Source organism: Elephantulus edwardii, unplaced genomic scaffold, assembly GCF_000299155.1.
Source record: "Elephantulus edwardii isolate Elephantulus edwardi_28Jun2011 unplaced genomic scaffold, EleEdw1.0 scaffold00176, whole genome shotgun sequence".
Lineage (NCBI taxonomy): Eukaryota > Metazoa > Chordata > Mammalia > Macroscelidea > Macroscelididae > Elephantulus > Elephantulus edwardii.
The window spans coordinates 620,471-639,253 of record NW_006399926.1 but is presented as its reverse complement, the minus strand read 5'-3'; the positions used below and the strand labels follow the sequence as shown (position 1 = coordinate 639,253).

Genomic DNA, 18,783 nt, shown 5'->3' with positions numbered 1-18,783 from the left:
AAAGAACTGGGGGTTTCCTCAGCATCCTTATCCTCCTGACTCTGGAATTGGTAGCAAAAGTTCCGTTTGGCATGGCTATCACTTTTTAGGCTGGCAAAAAGCAAGCAGCCCATTGAAGGCTGCCAGTCTCCTGTAAAGACTAAACATAATCATAAGGACTACTTCATGGAAAGTCTCCCATACCTGCGGCTTGCCTCTGACAGGCTTTGGGAAAGAAAGGGAGACATGTGTGTTAAGAATGGGCCGAGAGGATTTCTGTTTGAACCTGGTTCCTCCAGGAACCCTCTCTCTGTGCCTGTGCCGATTTGCTTGGCATACTTCAAAAGCTGGTTTGTATACTCTGCATATACTATCATGGCAAAAGTCTTTGCTATGATAATTCAAAGTTGTTAACAGGACTGAAAGAAAATAAAGAGCCTAGATTTTAAGGTCCTGCTTCTTTTTAAAAAGTTTTATAAAAATTTGCTTAAATTATTTCAATTAGCTTGAGTGTCAGTTTATAATAATTTTGAAGATAATATTTTTAATTTCCACTCTTTTTTAAAAAAAACAAATGTTTATTGTCTACAAATATATATAAAAATTTCCCACAAAAGATGCCGTTCTCTCATTTCCCCATCTTCTTCCTCTTCTTCAACACCTCTACTATAAAGGACATTGTTACGCCTTATTAAAACTTCATCCAGATGTTCAGACAAGGTTCTATCTATGTATTCTTCTGTATTTGTAAGCTGCATGTTCATATAGCTATCTACAGATATGAGGTAGCCCTTGTACTCCGCTCCCCACTTAATTTCACCATCACTGGCTTTCCCGTTAATCCATTCAGAAATGTTTTGGAATTGAGGGGTAAACTCATCGCGACTACTGGCGAATGGTGCAGGCTTCTAGCCGCCGACCCAGCTGTCGTCTGACCCTCGTGACAGGAGCAGCTGCCTTAGCAATTTCCACTCTTAAAAAGAAATTTTAGCAAAAACATAACTCTGACTGCCTCTCATTGTTCTCTATTTATTGTTGTGAAATGCCCGTGAGCAGATTTCTGACTCATCTCTCTCTTTCCCTCACTGCCATCCAACTGGAAATGACTCACTGCTGACTCTCCAGTGGGTTTTCAGGGGCTATAAATTCTAAAGGGGGAGACTGCCTATCTTTATTCCTTGGAGCTGCTGGTAGATTTGAACGATCAAAGAGGCATTGCCTTTGGGTTGGCAGTGCAACTCCCTACAGACTATGCCACCAGCGTTCACTTTCTGACTTTTATGTTAGCATTTAATAATCCAGTCAACTACGTCTCATGGCAATCATATGCTTTACGTAGTGACTCTACGTGGTAAGAGTAAAACTGTCCTGTAGGACTTTCTGGGAGTAGCTAGAACTTAGGATATTCTAATAGAGTAACTGCATGCATATGGACTTCACTAGTGGGAAATGAAGTTTATTGTTGATTTTATTTCTATTATTGTTATGTGCCACTGAATCCAAACTGACTCAAAGCTGACCCTCCAGAGGGTTTTTAGAGGCAGTAAATGACATAGGAGACTATCTGTCTTTCACCCACAGAGCAGCTGGTGGATTCAAAGTGCGCACCTGTGGGCTGGCAGCAGTACTCTCTATCCATTAGGCCACCTTACTGCCTCTGGGCCAATTTCAACTCATAGTGGGTTTTTGAGGCTTTATCTTTTTAGGAGAATACCTAACTTTCTACAATGTAGTGCCTAGCAGATTTGAACCACTGACCACTGACCTTTTGGTCAACAGTACAATACACATACTCCACCACCAAGACGCCACAAAAGTTATTAGGATGCTTTAAAAGAGATTTACTGTCTTTTTAAGCCGATATTAGTTACACAGTGCTGGAAAAATTGAGTCAAATGATACGGAGGTGCTACACTGAAGAGCGTAATCAGGGTAAAAACCCAGTGGCATCCAGCCAATTCCAAATCATGGCCACCCAATTGGACAGAGGAGACTTGTCCCAAAGGGTTTCCAGTGCTGGAAATCTTTACAGAAGTAGACAGTTATATCGTCTCCTGTGGAACAGCTGGTGGATTTCAACTGCCAACCTTTAAAACCTTCAGTGTTTAACTTACACCACCACCAAACAGGTTAGATTCTGTAAATAAAATATCTGAAAGAAATATTATCAAAGACCTACCAGTTTATGAAGAAATAAAACCAAAAACCCCACAAAACATAGTAACTTTGAGTAACTTTTTGCTCCTGCTTTATGCAAAGATTAAGAATACTCCTTATTTATATAGAACTCTGGAGTTTTGGAACCTCACCTTGGAGGGTTGATAGAAGAACTGAGGAAGGAAAAAAGCACCTTAGGCTGTGGGAAAATGAACAGGTCAGGAAGACTGGCCTTTGACAGAACCACCAGGATGAGGTCTACCTGAGCAAGCATGGGGGGAGGAGAGGTGTCTCATCCACTGGGAGCCCCCTAGGTTTGGTCTATCTGAGCAGCTTCAACAATGGAACTTGAAGAAAAAAAAATAGTAAAGGAAAGGAGAGGTAAGCAGGACAGGATAGAGAGGAAACAGGAAGAAGGAAAAGGGATAGGAAGAAAATATTTGGGATATGGAAACTCAGTGCTAATGCAAAGAAAAACCCAAAGAAAATGGTCCTTTTACCTTCCACAGGGGACAAGGGAATATGAAATGTTAAAAGAAAAACAAAAACAAAAGTAAACCATGGAAAGTCAAATTAATGTTTTAAGAGTAAAAATAAAAATTCTACCAAGCTCGAAAATGAAAAGGTAGGGCGAAAATTTTAGGGCTGATCTGAGTCCCCACCTTGTCCCCCTCCTACTTGCAGCAATTTCAGGAAAGGCAACAGGCCAAGCTGATGGTTCTTACACAGTTTCCTACATAAACTGGGGATTTAAGATAGTGATTGCAAGGGGCAGCAACAATTTCTAGACAAATGACACAGAGATGGGAAGAGAGCACTGCTAGGACCAAGTGTTTTTTTGGTGACTTGTAGTGCTAGAGGAAGCTCAAGGTCCCAAACTTGCCCCCTACTCCAACCCATCTTGTGATGCTTAACAGCTCACAGAAGCTCATTACAAATCCATCTCTTGGATAATGTGAAAGAACCTATTTACTGTTAATAAACTTGTCAAGGGGGAAATATCCCTCCCCAGGTCTGTTAAGTTCCTAGACCAAAATCTAGGGACCAGCATGGACCCTACGGCTCTGAAACATGCACTTAGAGCTCATGGAGCCTGCACTGGAAGTGGCAAGTGGAGAAAGCAATAGTGCTGACAAGAAGCTGCAGGCTCAGTGTTTGAGCTAGTGGCTTCCAGGAACATAGGAAGAACGTTTGTCAGCATACCGGCACACGGCAGAGCTGTGAGGGGGCTGAGGTCCTTGCCAAAGCAATGTTCAAGGCTGCTGATTCCCAAATACTCACTGCTCTGGGAAGAATTTTTGGGCTTCCCAATGTATTTGAGGATGGGGTTTCGCTTTTTGTCCTCCAAGGCATCCTTTTCCTTCTTGGAATTGCTGCTCTGCTGAGACAGGAGATAAGAACAGTTTGGAGGAGGTCCCAATATCCAGACCAGCGGTGTGATCAGGGCCGCCACCCTCAGGCCTCTGTGGGCTCCAAATAGTAATTGCAAGGTGTACTCATGCTTGTATTCTAACCAGCCAGTTTTGCTTCTGGTTTGAGTTTGGAGGCAGGGAAAGCAAACGGCTCTTATATGGGGATTCTCACTTAACTTCAGACCCAAAGGTGCAGGGCAGCAGCTATATAACTCCATAATAGCATTCCTAGTCTGTCTCAGTGCAGAGAAGTGCACCAGGGAAGAACAATACTATGGTAGTGGTCACCTTTTTGGTCTTGGGGAAGAAGGGTAGCCACTTGTCCTTGTCAGGAGCAGACTGGATCTTTTCAGTGGGGTTGGAAGGTCGTGCCTCTCGAAGACGGATCCCAGCATGGCTCATGTAGGTATTGAGGGCAAAGTCCATGGGAGCACTGTGAGACAGGAACCAGAAAGTGTGAGCAACAGTCCCTGATGGCAGGTGGAGGAGCCAAGACCTTGTTCCTGGAGGACTATGCAGAGGAGTGGGGCAGATCAAGGTAAAGGGCCAAAGTATTCAAAAGGACATTTAGAAGAATCAAACGGGACAGCAGGCAGAAGCTGGCTCAAAGTCTTGGCTGGTGTGACTCTCTAGAAGAAAGTGCATTTCCTCCCTAAGCAGAGTGCCCCTCTGGCTGGGTAAGTCATGGGCAGAGCTGGAAGATGGTTTAAAGTCTACAGATCATATCCTCGTGTGTGTGTGTAGTGGCCAGGGGAAGGGTAGAAATGCCCATCTCTCTCTCTCTCTCTGTGTATGTGTGTGTGGTGGCCAGGGGAAGGGTAGAAATGCCCATCTCTAACCCTGCCAAGGCATACTATCATCATCACCCTCCTACTCCAACACAAAGAGAAAATAAAATGGATAGGAGCTGTCAAACATCTTCCAACTGCCACAGATGAAACTGTGCAGAACCCTGTACTGAAAAGGGATATATGATTAGGTATTATTGTCATGACAGGAGCCCAGAGTGAAGGCTGCACAGTGGAGTGGACTTGTGGGGAGGGATGTATAACAATGAGAGAATTTTACTTTTCAAAGAGAAGAGCGGACTTGGGGGGGAGGGGTGGGCAGGGAGAAAAGCGCAACAATGAATGAATAGAAATCCAAAATCTCTGTAAATTTTCATTAAAACTATTAATAATAATAAAAAAATGCATTTGGTCTTCAATTCTGTGGACAGGCTGACTATCCACTCTGTGTATTCAATACAGCAAATGCTTCAGCTCTGGCTTTATTCTCCTCTCAGACTTCTAACTCCCTTTCATCTTCCTTATTAAGAGTACATTCTCAGAGAATATACACTCATTTTAAAATCAGCTTATAAGTAGACAAATAATTAGAAAATCACAGTACTTGTCAAGAGACAGAAAATGTTGCACCTAGTTCCTCTCTGCAGATGGCGCTAACACAAGGCTGATTCCACTATTACTGTTCCTTCTTTAAGTGGCTGAGGGGGAGGATTAGGCAAGAAGATAGAAGGCTAATGTGGGTGTAAAAGAGGAAGCCAGGTATAATGCTGGAGCTACAGTTTGATGTCTTCACACTGCAGAGCTTCACCAGGCAGACTTCTACACCTTGAGGAGAGTGCTGGCATCTCAGCATCAGGGACTGGATCTACCCTGCTGCTGAGCTGGGAAGTAAACTTGGACAGAACAGAGACCTACATGGTCCTACAATGCTAAGGACTCCCCTGTGAGTATCAGAGCTGGACTGCACAATGGCTCAATCTCACTCCCTCCCACCTTGAAAGGGGCAGATGGACCATGGGCTCACTTACCTCCTATCTTCCTCGTACTTGGACCTGAAACAACAAAAAGAAAAGATGACTCAAACTTCAAAGACAGGCTCATCTGCCAGTGCAGAGACTGGGGGAGTGTAAGGACTTTCTTGGAAGAAGGGAGGGTTGACGGGGGAGAAGAAGAGTATGAGAAAATGTCACATTTTGACTTTTGGCCACAGCTCTGGAGCCAGCTTGGAGCTTGGAAGGTGAGAGTTCTCATGACCATGAGGAACTTAATTAGCACAGAAATCTGTCCATGTCCTTCTAATGAAAAGGAAGGGGAGTGTGGTCAATGTGGCCTCTTGGCTGGTGTCTGTTTCAGCCTCTGAGTTACTACAGAGGAACAGGCTTCTCTTTGTATCCACCTAGAACTGAGAGGGACTGAAGCAAGAGGAAATAAGGTGAGAGAGCAGAGATAATACCTAAGGCCTCATTCAAAGAGATCTATTTAAAAGAGAAGTTTACCCCGAAAACGGTGACAGCTAACATTTGAGTGCCTGCTGTAGGCAAGAGAAGTTTACCCCGAAAACGGTGACAGCTAACATTTGAGTGCTTGCTGTAGGCCATGCACTATTCTAAGATCTTCACATGCCTTAACGCCTCTGATTTTCACATTAACCCACAAGGTAGGTATTATGATCATCACCCCCAATTCATGATACCAAAGCTTCACTGCTTTAAGGAGGAATCACTGTAAGTAGGAGTATCTATGCTATTAATATCATTCCCAATTGGTTCTGTAGTACCTACAATCTCAATGTAGGCTCACCTCAGTTCTTGTCTCCATCCCTGTCAGATCACTGCTATCTGACAACTAAGAATTTAGCTTCTGAGAAACTAAGGCCCAGAAAGATTTCGAGCTTGGCTGTAGTTCCAGGATAAAGTATGAAGGCTAAGTTCTCAACGGATGTTCCTTCCCTGGGTTACCTCAAGTGGGTACATCTACAGCCCAGATCTCTTAGCTAATGCCAGATTCACAGACACCGTTTTCTATTCAAATATCTAGCTGAGTGTTTAAGAAAAGTTTTTAACTGAACACATCCCAAGCCCATTTTCCACCACAGGACGGTTCTACATCCTTAATTCAGTTGATGGTATCTTTATCCTTTTGTAGCAGGTTAACAGCTAACATATCCTTCACTTCTCCTTTTTCCCCTTCACACCCCACATTCCAATTTTCAGGAACACTCCATTGGCTCTACTGTCGAGACATAACTGGAATATGACCCTTCCCCGGGCCCCCAACTCCTCTTGCCCAAGCTTCTACCACCTTTTGCCTGGACAGTTTCCTAGCTAATCTCCCTGCTCCAAACTGCCCTGCACTTTCCAACTACTCTCTGGCCCCAATCTAGGCTCACACAGTTGCAATGGATCCCCAATCACAGAGTAAAAACCTTACAGGAGTCCCCAACGCTCTATACCACTGACCCTTCCACTATTTCTCTGCCTTACCAACTACATTTTCAACTTATTCTGGCCAGACTGATCTCCTTTCTGTTCCTCAAATATGTCAAGCACATTCCTACTTTGCCCTCTGCCTGGAATGTTCTCCTGGAGTTCTTCAAGGAGGATGCTCTCACTTTCTTCAATTATTCGTGTGCCATTTTCTCAGCCCTTGTCTCTATTGAGACTCACCCTCATTAAAATCACAACCCACTGGCACTGGTGCTTCTGATGCTCCTCATCTGGCTCTATTTTATCCTCCCTAATAATTATTATTTTCTAGCATACTTTATAATTTACTACTTATTGTATACACATTGCTCTTTCTTCCGAATATAATAAAAATTCCACAGGAAATAACTATTTTGTTCACTGGTGTATCTTAAGCGTTTGGAACAGTGTCTGGTATACAGTTGAGAATGTCCTAAGTGTTTGCTGAGAGGTATCAGAGACTTCAGCAATCATGTAAAATAATCTTAGTCATTTTATAGATGAAGCTCACATAAATGAAATGACTTCATAAAAATCACATAGCTACTTTGTAGAAAAGCAGTCCTGCAGTATAAAACCCCCATGGTCCCTACCTTCAAACTTGGAAATGTCTCCAACAAGGTTTCTGATGTTAGGACCTGCATCACAGGTGTCTGAAGTTTTTTAGAAAATTGGATTGGAAAACTGTTATAAAAGCAGCTGTGCCACAGCTCCTTAATTCAGTCAGTTTAGTTTTTCTGTGTGATTAGTAAAAAATGGTTCAAATTCCCTTTAGCCAGTTCTATCTGCCTCCTAAGAACTCTGGCCATCAGGAGGGACACAGCTTGTCTCATGGTCGTGTCAGATGTGGCCTTAGGGGAAGGAAGGGAGAAGGCCAGAAGGAGGAAGAGGAAGCACTGCGCCAGTTCTGGAACCTGGGGTTTGCTGAACCACCAGATTACCAAAAGGAGCTCTAGGCTCTTCAATTTCCTTGAAATACCTGAGGCCCTCAGCCTGAGAGAGCTGCAGAAAGCCAAGACTCTATATCTTTCATAGGCAAGAGAATAAGGAAGATGTGGAAGAGACAGAGAGTAGAAGACAGCCACAATGCATGTCATACTCTACAGCATGATCATGGGGTGGGAGGGGATTGGAGACTCACAAAATATCTCCAAGGGCAGCCAGCTGCTTCTCGGCTATGTGGCGCTCTCGCAGAGGGTCCCCATCTAGGTCCAGCAGGTCGTTTTCACCATACAGGCTGCCCAGCCCCAGCGTACGTTTTGTCCTAACCCAGAGACACAGAGAAAGAAACAAATGTACACACATTCTAGAAACAGATACCCAGAAAGAAAGACAAACATACAGTGATGGGAGAAACACACAAATCACAGGGGCTGAGGAACTGGGAGAAGAGACGCAGTTAAAGGGAAAAGAGAATGGGAGGCAGAGAACCGGACAAACCTGTAGTCGTGGATCTGCTCCTGGATCTCTGGCATTGTTGCCTCCTGTGCTTCGCAGAGGATGCTGCGAACGTCCTCACTATTCCGCAGGCGTAAGTCTGTCATGGGTGGCAAGAGGAAGCAGCCAATGTTGGGGAGGAGGAGGCTGCTTCTGCTGGCCACCTCAAAGTATGCAGTTCACTTTCACTCGGGAGGAGAGGCTGGCTTTCTGCCTCTTGTCAATCTGAGAGAAGCGGAGGTCTGATCTGACCAGCTCATTCCTGACTGCAGGACCTAAATCCTGATGCTCAAGTTCCAAAGCAAGGATGTGATTTTCTGGATGTTCTATGCGCCATTAGGACAGAAAGGTTAAAGCTTTTCTCATCAGATGTGTCTAAATGATGTCCTCTGACTTCTAAGTCCAGGCTTTGAAGAGGCTCATTACCCTTTTAATGACTCAAGGCCAGTACTTCACAATCCTGAAAATCCAAACCCCCCAGCAGAAAAGGAAAAGATGCTTTCTTTTCTGTCCCTGCATCCCAGCTCCACTGGGCCCATGCCAAGTCCCTGGGAGTGGTCCACTCTCACTCTGCTTTTGCGTAGGCTCTGTTCACCCTATCTCCTATGCCTGCCTCCCTGCCATCTGTGCCTGTAAACCACCTCTTTCCAAATGCTGGCTCCAACTTCTATCCTCTAGAAAGCCTCTTGGGATTAACTTCTCGGGCTAACAGTCTCTATCTGACCTCTGACCCTTGCCTTAGCAATTCAATCCATACTTATGAATGAGAATGGAGCTAAGCCGTTACCTGGGGTAACTGACATCCACTGGACCCTCATTCTGGACCAGGTATTACAAGAGGAACGTACTAAAAAACCTCTGGAGATTCAGACTCTGCACGTGAGATGGAGAAAGGACATGGTTTCTGGGGTTTTTTTTTGTTGTTTAAAAAGAGTTCTCTTAAGAATTCTGATGATTAACCAGGCTTAGAAACCTCCAGTTCAAGGATGGCAGCAATGAGATCAGAGGAATGAGATTAGTTCACTATCTGCACATCCAGAGTCTTCCTACAACTGGCTTGTAGGCAGGGTCAGATCCATCTAGCTTGTCTACAAGCTGCTGCAAAGTATTCTGAGGAATCATGGTCCTTCCCTCATAACACAGTATAGTTGTCCAAGGACAGGAACTACGTCCTCACTGTCCCCTAGACCTTCCTGAGAGCTCAGGACAAGAAGGTGGCTAAGAGGAGACCAAGAAGTGACCAAGAAGCCAACTTACCAATTTCAGCCTGTAACATCTCAGGAATCTTCACTCGCAGAGGCTACAAAACAGAAGAGCAGGCAGAAGTGGTGAGGTCCACACACTTCAGAAGACAAGAGACACACCATGGCAGGGATTTTAAAGAACACTAACTTTGTTCTCCCGACACCTATCCTACCCTTCTTTTCTTTCTCATCAACTTTGCACCTCAATTCTAGGGTAAAGTTTCTGTAACATGGATTGTGAGGCTATAGGACAGTAAAGAATAAAGTCCGAGGGTGTAAATGCAGTTCTTCACTTTTAGTTCCAGAACACTGAGAGGCATGCAATGAGGCTAGTGTGGATTAGGGATAAGTCAGGCTATTTGATGGGACTTCCCCTCCCCACCAGAGCCAAGGAAGTCCTGGTCTATGTCACCGAGTCTTCCAGTTAGCAGAATGTTCCAGCTTTTGCTTTGAGAACGTCAAACATCATAACCAAAAGGGAGTAACTCATGACCCATTTAAAGAGCAAATATCAAAATTCCAAGAAAAAAAGTTCTTTCTCAACCTCATTAGTCCTAGCACTTTTTTGCTATTAGGAATTAGGTTACTTCATCAGATTAGAAAGTATCACAGGAACCATCTTCTGCAGGCAAAGGTGCTGTCTATGTCTACACCAGGAAGCCCTAATACATCTCGTAGGAAATGTCTAGACATATGGAGTGCTCATCTACCCAGGGACTCTAGCCCCTTAGCTTCTTTATCACAGAGATGGGCAGGTAGGAAGATTTGGGGAAACCAGGAGAGAGCAATTTTGTTTGGTATAATCTCTCTAAAACACTTCGGGGAGAAGCAATGTATATTCTATCTTTGTTAAATGTGGCACAAAAGAGGCACAGAGAAGTGATCAATCTTTTGAGAGCAGAGCTAGAAACAAGATCCAGAGGTTCTAATCTCCTAATCCAAGCTTTTCATTAAGGTCCTGTCTACACTCAGCTTGAATATTCTGCTGAGTTTTTCTTCTGCCTCTTAGTACTCTCAAGAGTATAATAAAAGTATAAACCGCTCTATTACCGCATTTTTCTCTAGGAAGATATTCCAGATGTCTTTCCCCAAGCTTCGGGAATCTTTGGGGTTTGTCTGCTGATAAACTTCTGCACACAAGTAAAAGAGCTGGGAAGGAAGAGAAGAAATGAAATGGGTTAGAGTTAGTTCTCAACTAAGGGTAATTTTGCCAGCTCAAGGGACATTTGGAAATATATGGACATATTTTTAGCTGTCACAACTGGGGGAAGAGGTTACTAATGGTATTTATATAGTCAAGGTATGTGGCTAAGGGTCCTGCAATGGCATAGGATTACTGCTGTTGTACATTGTCAAATCAGAAGTGACTCATAAATGACCCCTCAGCAGGTTTTCAGAGACTGTAAATCACGTAGGAGTAGACCACCCATATTTCTCCTGCAGAGCAACTGATGATTCAGAGTTCTGCCTCTGGGTGACTGTGCAACTTCCTATCGACTAGGCCACCAGAGCTTCCTCAAGGCACAGGACAGCTCTTGACAAAAATTCTCTAGCCCGAAATGTTAACGATGCCAACGCTAAGAAACCCTGGGTTATAGTGTTTTAGAAACATGATGTATTTAATGTTCTCTACTACTTCTAACACATCATTCCTCAACTCTGGATTCTCTCCACACTTGATAACTTACTTGTATTTAACACTTACTTATATATCATTTCCTAAGAATTTTCATGTTTTCTCTTTGTGGTATGACCTAATTGCATTGCTTCTGAGACATGTGCACTTATGTGGTACTGACACACAGGTATTCAATAATATCTGTTAAACAAATGGGCATTCATTCTAGCTTGTGATAGAAAGAACAGCAGTATGGGAAAGAAATTTATCCTGAAAATATGGTATCAACCTTCTTCCTTCCATCCTTCATGCTTTGTATGCTGATGAATAAAATGAGAGGGGCTTCCCTAGGGTATTCCAGCTCTATTCCTCACATTCCTTCTTGGCTTCACCTCCAACTCTAAGCCTCTGCCACCTAGGCCCTCTGCCAGATTTTTTTGTACTAACATTGTGTTTTCAATGAGAACTCCCTAAAATCAGTGCCAACTCACCTTTATTTGTTGCTGTTTGTTTTGTGCTGTCAAGTCGCTTGTGACTCATAGCAACCCTATTTACAACAGCCTTGAAATTTGCTCTATCCTGGGCCAACTTTACTGTCACTGACATACCTGCCCTCATTATCCCAGTCACTATATCAATCCATCTCACTGATGGTCTCCTTCTCTTTCTCCCTCCCTCCACCCTTCCAAACATGATGTCCCTCTCTAAGGACTGACCCTTCCTTGCAACATGCCCAAAGTATATCAGATGAAGCCTCAGAATCTTTGCCTCCAAGGAGCATCCTGGTTTAACCCTCTCTAGGATGAACCTGTTTGTTCTCCTGGCAGTCCATGGTATGTATATTTAATACCCTTCTCCAGCACCACAGCTCAAAGGCATCAATTCTCTTTCTATCATCCCTTGTCCAGCTCTCTGAGGCATAGCAAGCAACTGTGAAGACTATGGCCTGAATCAGGTGCATCTTAGTCTCCACACTGACGTCACTGCTCTTCAATACTCTAGAGAGGTCCCTCACAGCTGACTTTCCCAGTGCAGTTCGTTTTTTACTTTCCTGGCTGCTGATACCAAGAGTGCTGCTGTGGACAATCTCAATCTCTTCACCATATCACAGTGCTGCCAATCAGCCCAGTGGTGAGAATCTTTGCTTTCTTGATGTTGAGCTTCAATCTATATGTCTACTCACCTTCATTTAAAAAAAAAAAAGAGAAATTCTAGAAGACCGTTTTCCAAAAGATGACTTGCAAAACTTGTCACGAATGACAGTTTTTCTGGTATAGCTCTTCCTCTCTTTCCTATGCTAATGATGTAGTCAGCTATGTCTCAAGCGGTGAAAACTGAGAAGCCCACCCAGGGTCTGACTTAGAACATAGAGCAGGATCCGAGGACTGAGAGTCTCTTTAACCAAGCACAAGGAGGCATCAATCAATACTGTTATGATTTACTTACCAGTGGACTAGGGTCTGCCTGAGAGAAGATGTAACGCAGAAAAACCCCCAGGTGAGCTGGATGTGACTTAAGTTTCTCAAGATCCTGGAATATGATGTCACTCTGGAAGGTAGAAGGATGCATACAGCTGTGAGGCATAGAGGCAGCACACAGAAACACAGCCTGTTCCAGCTTAGCTATCATCCACCTCCAGGGTTTAAACGCTGTGTCTCCTGCCCCTATGCTCTCATCCCAACTGACATCAGCCAAACTGCTCCCGTGGAGAACAGCTTGACTTAGAGCAGTTTGTGTGACTGAAGAAAATGATGAAAAGAGAAAGCCAGGAAACCGTTACCTCGTTGTTGAAGTAACCGGGATCATAATCTTCCTCTGGGCCAATAATTAAAGGCTTTGGGCTTTGATCTGTACCCTGGGAAAGAGAATCAAGTTGTAGACATTAGAGGACGGATAGCTCAACCCCTTCAGTGAGGTCTGTTTAGTAATAACAGCACAGTACTCACAGGGAAAGTCACACAACAGGTCTGGTAAAAGATGGCATTTCAACACCACCCCCAAATCTCAGAGAACAGATGAAATGATTTCTACTCTGTAGAAAGTCAACTGCTTCTGGGTGGGGCAGAGCAGCCTGGTCACATGATATGTGAAGATGGGAAGTGGGAGAAAATGGTCTCTTCCTGTTTGTGAAAGATCTGGGGAGGGAGTGTCAGGCAATACCTACGTATCTATTACTCCAACAAAACCAACAGCTAACATTCTTCTCAAAGAAAAGATACAAGAATTTCTTCTGAGAACAGGTACCAGACATCATTCTTATACTATAAGGCAAGAAAGTGAGGGAAAAGGGAGTCTAAATAGATAAGGAACAAAACCCACCCCTTTCTGCAGATGATATGATGGTATACATAGAAAATCCCAGAGAATACACAAGACAGGAGAAAGAAAAGATTCAATAAAGTGATCGAGTACAAGATTAATACAGAAAAATCAGTTGGACACTACACAAAATTGCTGTTGCTGTTCAGTGCTGTCAAGCTGATCACTATGACTCACAGTGGTCCTATAAATAACAGACTGGAACTCTGTCCTATTCTATGTCATGAAATGTGCAAAGAGCTGGTGTTAGAAAGTCAAAAGGGATCAACTCGCTCGGCATTTCTTTAGCTGATGGAAATGAAGAACAAATTCAAGCCTTGAGTTGCAATACTTGGTGGCCTAGAGGCAAGAAGCTGTGCTGTAATCCCAAAGGCATGTGCTTCAAGGCCACCACCTGCTCCACAGGAGAAGGATCATCAGTCTCCTCCTGTGTGATCAACTGCCTCTGAAAACCCACTGGAGGGTCAGCTATGGGTAAGATCCAACTCTATGGTACACAACAACAACAACAAGATGAGCAGAATATTGAATGATCCAGGAAGTATCAAAGGAAGATGGAAGGAGTTCAGAGTCACTGTATCAAAAAAACTGGCGGGCATACAAAAATTTCATGAAACAACCAATGACCAACAAATAATAATGATGCAAGACATTCAAGGTGCTCGGAAGGAATTGGCACAAACAAGGCCCCAAGAATTGATAGCACATCAGGTCATATACTTTAACAAACAAGACACAGCCCTGAATGCACTCACCAGGTTGTGTCAAAAAATCTGGAGGACAACTAACTGGCCAACTGAATGCAAGAGATCCTTATTTATTCCCATTCCAAAAAAAGATGACCTGACAAAGTGTGGAATTATTAAGCAATATCACTAATATCACATGCAAGCAAGATCCTGCTGAACGTTACCCAGAAATGATTGGAACAGTACCGGATATGCAAGCTGGGTTTAGCAGAGGCCATAGTTTTAGGGACATTATAGCCAATGTTAGATGGCCCTTAGCTGAAAGCAGAGAGGACCAGAGGAATATCTATCTATGTTTCATTGACCATGCAAAGGCATTTGACTGGGTGGATCCCAACAAACTGTGGCTAACCTTGAGAAGCATGGGAATCTCAGAACACCTGATTGTGCTCATGCGAAACCTATACTTGGATAAGGAAGCAGTGGTCAGAACAGAACAAAGAAACAATGCATGGTTCAAAATAAGGAAAAGTGTGGATCAGGGATGCAGCCTATCTCTACACCTTTTCAATCTTTATGTGGAACAGATCATTCAGGAGGCTGGACTTTATGAGGAGAAATATGGTATTAGGATTGGATGAAGACGCATCAACAACCTGCGATATACAAATGACACAACCCTGCTTGCCAAAACTAAGGAGAAAGTAAGCATTTGTTACAGAAGGTCAAGGACTGCAGTCTTCAATATGGATGGAAGCTCAACATCAAGAAAATAAAGATTCTTACCACCGGGCACCATGACAGATGGAAAAGAGATTGAGATTGTTAACAATTGTAGTTTGCTCAGATCCACAATCAACACTCTTGGTACATGCACCCAGGATATCAGAAAACAAATTGTATAGGGAAAATCTGCTGACAGAGACCTCTCCAGAGTACTGAAGAACAATAATGTCAGTTTAGAGACTAAAGTGTGCCTGATCCAGGCCATGGTCTTTGCAATTTCTTTCTATGCAACAGAGAGCTGGACAATGATTAAGGATGACAGGAAAAGAATTGAAGCCTTTGAGCTATGGTGCCAGATAAGAGTATGAAAATACCATGGACTGCCAATAGAACAAGCAGGTTTGTCCTGGAGAGGGTAAAAACAAGCTGTTCCTTGGAGGCAAGGATTTTGAAGCTGTCTCACATAGTGTGGGTGGTGATCAGGAGGGACCAATCCTTGGAGAAGGACATCATGCTTGGAAAGGTGGAGGGACAGTACAAGAAAGGAAGATCTGGATGAGATAAACTGACATAGTAACTGGGGTATTGGGGGTAGGTGTGTTGGAGACAGTGAGATTGGCTCAGAATAGGTATTCAGAGCTATTTTACACAGGGTCACTATGAGTCATAGGTGATTAAAGAGCACATCCAACAACAAGAAGAAGAAGAACAACATGCCAAATTCATGCTGAAGTATGTCAACTGGTATCCCACTGATTCCTGGGATCTTTTTCCAATGTCTTCAGTGCAAGCTGGAACTTCTTCCCTCATCACCATTGATTCTTTATTTTATGCTATTTCCTGAAATATTCCAGTGTCAATTTGTTTTCGTATAGTGACTCTGTATTCCCTCCATCTTCTTTTAAGGCTTACTGGATTATTCAAGATTTGACCTTGGTGTCTTTCAATACTGCAAGGGCTCAATTTTGTATGTGTATGTGTATGTGTATGTGTATGTGTATGTGTATGTGTATGTGTATGTGTATGTGTATGTGTATGTATGTATAGTACTTATATAGTACCTGTGGCAATGGGTTCAAATGTGTTGGGGATGATGAGGCTGGTGCAGGAACAGGCCAGGGTTCAGATGAGTAGTACTCAATAGCACTTAAATAACATCAGCCATCCTCATGACTTCTGCCATGCTCAAACCCATTGTTAGAGTCACTGTGTCAATCCATTTTGTTAAAAGTTTTCCACTTTTCCCAGTATGTCTTCATCCAAAGCCTATCACCTTCTGACAACAAGCCTAATTATATGAGACAGATTTTCATCTTTCTTACCTCGAACGAGCATGTTGGTTGTACTTTTTCCAAATAGATTTGTTTGTTCTTTTAGCAGTCTATGGTATGTTCAATAATCTTTGCCCACACTACAATTCAAAGGTATCAAGTCCTCAATCTTCTTTGTTCACTGCTCTACTCTCAGAGGCACATAAAGTAAATGAAAATATCATTGTTTGTGCCAGGTGCACAAAGGAAACAAAACCATTTATAACATTTTCTCAAAAGAGAAAATACTTAGGAACGAATCTAACTACTCACACTCATTGCTCTGAGTTCCACCTCACAACAGCCCTCTTCTAGGTTTCTGGGGCTGCCAATTCTAAGAGCAGACTGACCATCTTTCTTCTGAGGAGCAGCTAGTGGATTCAAACCTTGAGGGATGTGCAACTTCTGGCTTAGCAGTGCCAACTTGCTGCAGACTGTGCCATCAGAACTCTCTAAATCTAACTAGGGATATAAACATTTTATAGGAAGAAGATGATAAAACACTACTTCAAAAAAACCGAAGAGATCTACATAAATAGAAAATACACCAAGCTTGTGAATAGGAGGCTTATTGTAGTCAAAATATCAGTATTACTTAAAGCAATGTAGAGATCGAAATTCCAGCAACATTCCTTGACAAAATGGAAAAACTAATCACCATCACCAGCTTTATATGGAAAGAGGTCCCAGATAGTTAAAACAGAGAAAGAACAAAGAAAGTAGGCAGCCTCTAACTCGATCTTAGAACCTACTAAGCAGCCATGACAGTCAAAACACCCTGACTCTGGTACAGTGACACATACAGAGGCCAACGGAATAGAACCAAGAACCCAGACATAAATGTATTTACCTATGAACAGCAAATCTCTGACAAAAGTTCAAAGCCTATTAAATGTGGAAGAGAAAGTCTTTTTTAATAAATGATGCTGGCAAAACTGGCTATCTATTTACAGAAAAATGACACTGGATACATACTTCTCGTATCACCTTAATGGATCTAAATGTAAAACCTCAAACTAAAATTCATAAGGACAAACACAGGGGCCCTAATTTTTTTTCCCCATAAATAGACAATTATCACTAAAAATATAAAAACAGCAGATCAGATAACTTAGGCTAACTAAAAATTAATATTTATATGCACCACAAGAGGGAGCTCTGGTGACCTAGGGATAAAGATCTGTGCTGCCAACCCAAAGGGATGTGGCTCAAATCCACAAGGCGTTCCATGGGAGAAAGATGGGCAATCGCCCCTGGTGCAATTTATTGCCTTGGAAAACCCTCTGGAGGGTCAGTTATGGGCCAGTTCAGACTCCAGGCACATATCAACCAAACAACTCATGAAAAGAGTAAAAGGAGAATATACAGATTGGGGAAAAATGTTGGTATTGACCTATCCTGTACTATCTGAAAAAGGTCTTATCAGTAAAAGTGATAAAAAATTTTTAATATCTAATAACAAAAAGAAAACAATCTCATTAAAAAAGTGAGTAAAGGACATGAAGAGACACCTCACTAAGAAGACGAGCACATGACAAGATGCTCACAATCATTAGGCACCACAGAGTGGTCATTCTGAACAGCTGTCTGCTTGCTGAGGGAACCCAGGACAAGACTAGGGGCTGGAAGTGAGGAATGGGAATACTTTTTTCCTTTTCCCTGCCATTCTGTTCTCTCCTTTTAAGCTTTTTTCTTCTTTTTCTTTTAATTCTGAGTCTTCTTAATTCTGTACCACTCTCAGTTTTAGTTTTTCTATTTTCTTTTACCATCTATTCAGGTCTTTTGTGTTTCCTGTTTTTTGTTTCTCTTTTTCTCTGGCCCATCTGACAACAGAGAACAACAGTATCCAGCCACACATACACTTTCTGCAGCTTCACCAACCATTGCTGTTGTTGTGGTTATGTGCCATCGAGTCTCCTGCAACTCATAGTGACCCTATGTACAAAGACCTAAACCCTGCTCTATCCTGTGCCAAACTCACTGTCTTCGACACACCTACCCCTATTACCCCAGTCACTGAATCAATCCACCTCATAGAGGGTCTTCCTCTCCTGCGCTGTTCCTCCACCCTCTAAGCATGATATCCCTCTCCAAGGACTGGTCCCTCCTTGCAACATGTCCAAAGTATGTCAGACGAAGCTTCAGAAACCTTGCCTCCAAGGAGAAGTCTGGTTTAACCCGCTCTAAGCTGAACCTGTTCCATTAGGTGAGACAAAAACCAGGTTCCAGCTCCACCTGATCAATGAAAGATGGTAACAAACGCTGGCTTCATCTGTCCTTAACTGTGTTACATAGTTAACAGAGATCTGCACACATATTATCATTCCCTATAATATTTACCAGAAGACAGGACGTGAAACATCAAGAAATTACCAAACTAGCAAGTAATAAAGAAAACACACTTATACTTTCTGTAGCTTCACTCAGCTAGAACAAAACAAAATAATAAAAAAGAAATAATACCACAAAATCACATGTTGTTGTTATGTGCCGTCGAGACGCTTGCGACTCATAGCGACCCTATGTACAACAGCCCTAAACTCCGCTCTGTCCTGTGCCAATCGCACGGTCTCTGACACTCCCATCCCAATTATCCCAGTCACTGAATCAATCCACCTCATAGAGGGCCTTCCTCTCCT

The 18,783-nt window shown here is 42.9% G+C and overlaps 1 protein-coding gene and 1 pseudogene across 1 annotated transcript in view; both read right to left on the bottom strand.

Moving 5' to 3' along the window:
• ARHGEF11 (Rho guanine nucleotide exchange factor (GEF) 11) overlaps positions 1-18,783 on the bottom strand; it is a gene marked incomplete at its 5' end in the record, with an annotated part of 84,711 nt that overhangs the window by 18,567 nt on the left and 47,361 nt on the right. Inside the window, 10 exons of the mRNA XM_006895900.1 lie at positions 2,637-2,667; positions 3,419-3,514; positions 3,837-3,981; positions 5,365-5,388; positions 7,943-8,065; positions 8,242-8,338; positions 9,496-9,538; positions 10,533-10,631; positions 12,547-12,648; positions 12,881-12,955. Of these exons, the coding sequence (XP_006895962.1) occupies positions 2,637-2,667; positions 3,419-3,514; positions 3,837-3,981; positions 5,365-5,388; positions 7,943-8,065; positions 8,242-8,338; positions 9,496-9,538; positions 10,533-10,631; positions 12,547-12,648; positions 12,881-12,955 (835 nt within the window). The remainder of the gene's footprint in view (positions 1-2,636; positions 2,668-3,418; positions 3,515-3,836; positions 3,982-5,364; positions 5,389-7,942; positions 8,066-8,241; positions 8,339-9,495; positions 9,539-10,532; positions 10,632-12,546; positions 12,649-12,880; positions 12,956-18,783) is intronic.
• Positions 159-859, bottom strand: LOC102847651 (annotated as a pseudogene).